The sequence below is a fragment of the Nothobranchius furzeri genome, chromosome 13 (assembly GCF_043380555.1).
Source record: "Nothobranchius furzeri strain GRZ-AD chromosome 13, NfurGRZ-RIMD1, whole genome shotgun sequence".
NCBI classification, from domain to species: domain Eukaryota; kingdom Metazoa; phylum Chordata; class Actinopteri; order Cyprinodontiformes; family Nothobranchiidae; genus Nothobranchius; species Nothobranchius furzeri.
This window is the reverse complement of record NC_091753.1, coordinates 51,037,674-51,042,934: the sequence shown is the minus strand read 5'-3', so window position 1 is coordinate 51,042,934 and position 5,261 is coordinate 51,037,674. Positions and strand designations below refer to the sequence as shown.

The following is a 5,261-nucleotide window of genomic DNA, read 5'->3' as shown; positions in this document are numbered from 1 at the left end:
ACCAAAGGGATGTCCACCATTGTATCGCGTTCAGTCGTGCCCAGTTGCTTCAACGCATGCCATTGTTGCAGTACTTGTTTACGCAGCGATGGGTATTCTCTGTGAAGCTCATCAATGTGGTGTTGATCTTGACCGAGTTGACTGATGAGAACCCAAATTTCCAAAGTCAGCCAATTGTATTAGCCAATGAGAAGAACTCTTGCAGGAAACGCTTCACTCTAACGTGGGTACCTGAAAGATCATTATTTGAAACCGTGAGTTTAAGTGCCTGGAGTAATATGTGAGAGATGTCAGATTCAGAGTGCCACGCCATTGTGCGAGTCCAGTGGTCCCCGGTTTCCGAGAGGTTGCCAAAGGCACTCATCAGTTTCTGAGAACACTCCATTGCAGGGTCAAATTTAACAAAAATCTTTTTTGTGAACAGGCGGTAGTTAGTCATTAACAGGCCTGGTCGCTCTTGGAGCGTGACACCCGAAGAGGGCCCAGGTTTGTACAGTCGCGTCAGGGAGGCTGTGGAGGAAGCTTAGCCACCTTTGACATCAGACAGACACACGCAACTAGCGCATGATACTTTGTCAGCCCCGAAAACTGAAACCAAGAATGCTTTAGACTGTAGACTGGCACAGGCACGGCCTTACGAGGGTTCGGCGCAGATGTGCGCTCTGGAGGGCCCTCGGTCAATGTGCAGGTGCTGTCAGAGAGATCAGGGTCAGCCAGTAGTGGTATTGTGGTTTCGACGTCCGGTGACCCCACCAGTCTGACCGCAAACCTCTGGACCGCCGGGAGCCTCATTCATAAAACATCGTTGCTAAAACCCTATGGTGTTTCTGTCTCATCACCCGTCTCTTACACACCAACTTCATGCAATAAATGGACAATGCAAACATTATCAATATTGTGTATATAAATAAACATGCTTATGGATCGCATGTTTTGAGCAACCATGACAATAGAGATAGAAATCCAGGCTCTGAGGCATGACGTTTAGTTCCCACAAGTGGCGGCACGTTTCTGCAGCGGTGAGCTGTGGAGCCAGGGAGCGATCACAGCCAATAAAAAAATCATTAAAACGTGTAAAAATAAGTGGTCAGATGGAGCCTAAGATGGTAATATCATTGGAGCTATCCCAAGCCTTCGGGAACATTTAGTTAAAACATTTATTTTGCAAAGCAAATGAACTCAAGTTTTTTTTTTTGTATTTTCATTATCATTAATTATTGAACAAATATAACAATTATTTGCATTTAGAGAAGGCGCGCAGATTTCAAAGCAACTGTTAAATTTTGCAGTTGTGCGTTTTTTATTATTTTCTCAAATGTGCAAAAATGAAGGTCAAATGCAACTTTAATTCGTAAACATTCTTTTAATTTACCCAAAAAATGAAAAAAGGAATGCTTTTCAGGTTCCTTGAAGTATAAAAGACATTGATCGGTGTCAGGTCCATCTATTACATTTTCCAGTCATGCCTTTTTTAATGTTCCTCTCAGGATGTAATAAAATAATGTAACATTTGGGCACAAAAATGCACAACAAGAGACCAAAACTGGAGGCTAATATTGCAAATATTTCCACAGCTACTGAGAACTTCCCAGGAGAGCTAACATAAGCTGGAATGAAAGAGATCCACACAGCAATAAAAATCAGCATGCTGAAGGTGATGAATTTGGCTTCGTTGAAAGTATCTGGCAGCTTCCGACCGAGGAACGCCAGCAGGAGGCAGACGAAGGCTAGCAGGCCGATGTAGCCGAGGACGAGGTAGAAACCAGGAGGCCATGGCTCCTTACACTCCAAGACAATCTAAATGTGTGATTAAAACAAAATAATGGTGTTTTTTTAGTAAGTATTCTGACTGAATTTTACAACTGAGAATGGCCTTTCCAAATATTCTAGTATGTCTTTAATGTTATTTAATGTTGAATTAGTTTTTCTTACTTTTCCATTTAGGGCCTGGTATGTTGGATTCCTGAAGGGGAACGGAGGAGCCCCCAACAGCCAGCCTGAGCTCAGACACATCTGAGGCCAAAAAACATTATTTATAAAAAGTGGAAATAAAAAATTCCACTCTTGCATGGGCTTTCAAAATACAGTTAGAATGACTGTTACAAACTTCTTCTACCTGAGGAGCTGTTGTACCGACGATCAAAGTCCTTTGCTGAGATGGACCAAACATCCCTTGACCCTTGGTGCCAGGTACATTAGCCCGGAAAGCCAAAAGAACCACAATAGTCTTGACTAAAAGGCACGACAGACAGATGACAAAACTGATGCCAAACGCTGCCTGGCGAAACATACATGTCCATAGGGACGGTTGGCCAATGAACATCAACGAACACAGGAAACAGAGCTTGAGTGACAGGAGCAGCAAGAAACTTATGTCAGAGTTGTTGGCCTTGACGATGGGTGTGGTCCGAAAATGGTGAAAGATGGCAGTGATGATGATTGTCAGGATAACACCCAGCAGAGTGAGGGTAACTAAGATGATACCCATGGTCTCATTGAAAGACAAAAATTCTTCAACCCCTGCAACACATTTGACTTTATCTGGGTCTGACCAGAAGAACTCTGGACATTTGATGCACTCAGTCGAACCTTTGGAGACAATAAAATAGGTATGTGGTGAAAACTTGGAGAAAGTGTGTGAGGCTGACTTTTATATTACTTCTTATGGAAAGTAAATAAATAAATAAATAGGCATTGTTTACCAGTCTGGTTGCTGATCTCTCCATCTGCACAAGGTAAGCAATCAAAGCAGCAGAGAGGCTCTCCTGGACGTGTGGCCTGTCTGCTGCCAGGAGGACATGGAACACTACACTGGGATGTAGGGACCTGGACAAACAAAGGGGGTTGATAGTACATATCACATCTATGCTTTTCTATCAAACTTAATTTTTTTTTTTGAAAATTATAAAAGTGGCAAAAATCCCACTATCCCCACCTGTGAGTCTCCTCTAGTCCATTTAATGTTGCTCTGCTGAACCTGCAGCTGCTGTCCCTGTGGTGCTGAACCATCAAAACTTCCTACTTTAATAAATCTTTTAACAACGTGTCAAATAAACAAAAACATATTGTTATGCTGTTCTTTTCTTAAACTGCGATCAGTCAGCTCTTTACCAAACGTCTGATTTCACCTCATGTGACCCTGCGTGTCCTTCTGCCAGTTGATGATGTCATAGCGTGGGACTGGCTCTCCATTAGAGTCAAAATATATTTTCTCCCCAAACTGGCTTGTGAAATTCACATTCTTCAAATAATACAACAACTGTGTTAAAGAGGAAAAAAAAAACACAAATGGTGACAAAACGGTGAACTTTGAGTTTTCGTCAACAGCTTTTTTTACCTACCTGGTCTGGTGTGAACTGTCTCTGTTTGGCACATGTTCCTTTGTTAGGCCCTGCTGAGTCACAACTCAATAAAGCATGCAGAGCATGTGCAATGGTGAAAACTGCTTTATACACGTTGTAGGATATTCTGACCTTAGACACATCTGTATAACTGCTGGAGGCCAGACTCAGGTCTTCTGACCCTGTACATACAGGTCTGATGTTGTCCGGAGCATCAGTCTCAGTTTCTTTTAAATTGTCTCCTTCAAACTTGAGCTTACAGCCAAACTGTTCTTCCCAGAACATGTTAATCAGTTCCATCCCTGGTTTGGGAGATGGTCGAACATTCAGCAGGAATTCCTTCAACCCAGGTATCCACACTCCTGGGAAGGTGAATCCCAGTGTTCCCTCTAAAAGATGATGGAAGTGTGGTGTGGTCAGAAGAGTGGCTGCTACCCAGGATTCACTCGCTAGCCACTGGAGTCCTGTTACATTTCGTTGAGCAAGCTGGGAAAGTTGGGTGAATGCATTTAAAGGTTAAACGTTGGAAAATAAATCTCTGAAATCTGTTATTTTCTCAATTTGTAACATTGTTATTTTAAATACAATAGGTCTAATATAATCTGTACATTTACTGCAGTGCATACTTCTGAAAACAGCTCCAGTAGTTGTCCTTCATTAGAAAACACCACAACAACCTGTGCTGTTGACATCTGCACTGTATCTGCCATTTTCCGGATGTCGGCCGCTGTGGGCGATGGTGGGATAGTGAGATGATATTCCACACAACCACCCTGTAATTTAAACTGATTTGAGAATTCTTGGATTCCATAGCGACTGTAGTCATCCTGCGAGAGAGGAACATTTCGCATGAAACATTTCTGTTACTTATAAATGCTGGACATGAAAAAGGAGAAATCTTACTGTGATTCCAACTGTGCCCACCCAGAACCAGCCAAAGTATGTGACCAGCTGTACGAGACCTTTAACTTGAAAAAGATCACTCGGCACAGTTCTCAGGAATGATGGGTATATTTGCTTGTCAGTGAGACAAGTACAAGTAGCAAAATAGCTCACCTGAAGGAGAAATTACATTATTATTTACACTTGTTTATCTCTATTAATGTCATGATATAAAAACAAGTTATAATTGATGTTTTGTACATCACCTCGGTGTCCCTTTCTTACCAGTGGGATGTTGAACGAGCCAAGAGTTTGAGCCATAGCTCTTGTTGGAGAAGAGGATGCCAGACCAATAACAGCAGAAATGGGAGATTCAGACAAACATTTGAAAGATCCAAGTTGTGTTGACACAACTTCTGAGAAACTGACTAATGAGAAAAAAGCTTGCAAGCTGGTGTGGATGCTGTCACAGCTGTCCACGATACGATAACCTAACTTTATGCCTTGTAGCAGATCAGAGTTATTGTTTATTTCTTCCACAGCGAACGCCATGGTCATCATCCATCGGAAAGCTCGGGGGTCAAACCTGGGAAAAAAATTAATTTATATTTACAGCGCAGAAGTACTGTAAGTACAACAAAAAATGTGTACAAAGGACATTAATTTTCAATATGCAGACTACCAGATTGATGTTTAAATATACTGCATGTGATTCCACCTCTGTTCTCACCCACTGCAAGCAGCCATTTGGGGTTTGCTGTGGTAGCTCTGTTCTGGTTCTGGGGCCACATAGTGCAGAGGAAACATCCCTCCAATAACAACATCCCCTTCTAACTGCAAAGTTAGAGGCTCAGTATTTCCTAGGTTGACACAATGAGGTAAACTGGAATTCACAGCATTTACATCCTCTTTCCTCAACTCTTTCAGCGTGTCTCTTGTGGCATCTTCTTTCTCGCCATCTTCTTCTATTTTCAGAGCTTTTCTTTTTTCTGCAGCCTGACCAAAACCAGTCAGGAAATTAAAGTGAAGGCAAAACAA

At 42.1% G+C, this 5,261-nt stretch overlaps 1 protein-coding gene across 1 annotated transcript; it reads right to left on the bottom strand.

Moving 5' to 3' along the window:
- Positions 1–1,433: 1,433 nt before the first annotated feature.
- LOC107380587 (extracellular calcium-sensing receptor) lies at positions 1,434–4,784 on the bottom strand. Its single transcript, XM_070543837.1, has 10 exons — positions 4,509–4,784; positions 4,245–4,397; positions 3,968–4,168; positions 3,342–3,728; positions 3,129–3,259; positions 2,936–3,032; positions 2,703–2,826; positions 2,117–2,589; positions 1,933–2,013; positions 1,434–1,797 (listed from the first exon to the last, which is right to left on the bottom strand). Exons 1-10 carry the CDS (start codon positions 4,782–4,784, stop codon positions 1,435–1,437), a joined length of 2,286 nt encoding a protein of 761 aa, XP_070399938.1. The 3' UTR covers position 1,434.
- Between the last annotated feature and the right edge of the window lie 477 nt (positions 4,785–5,261).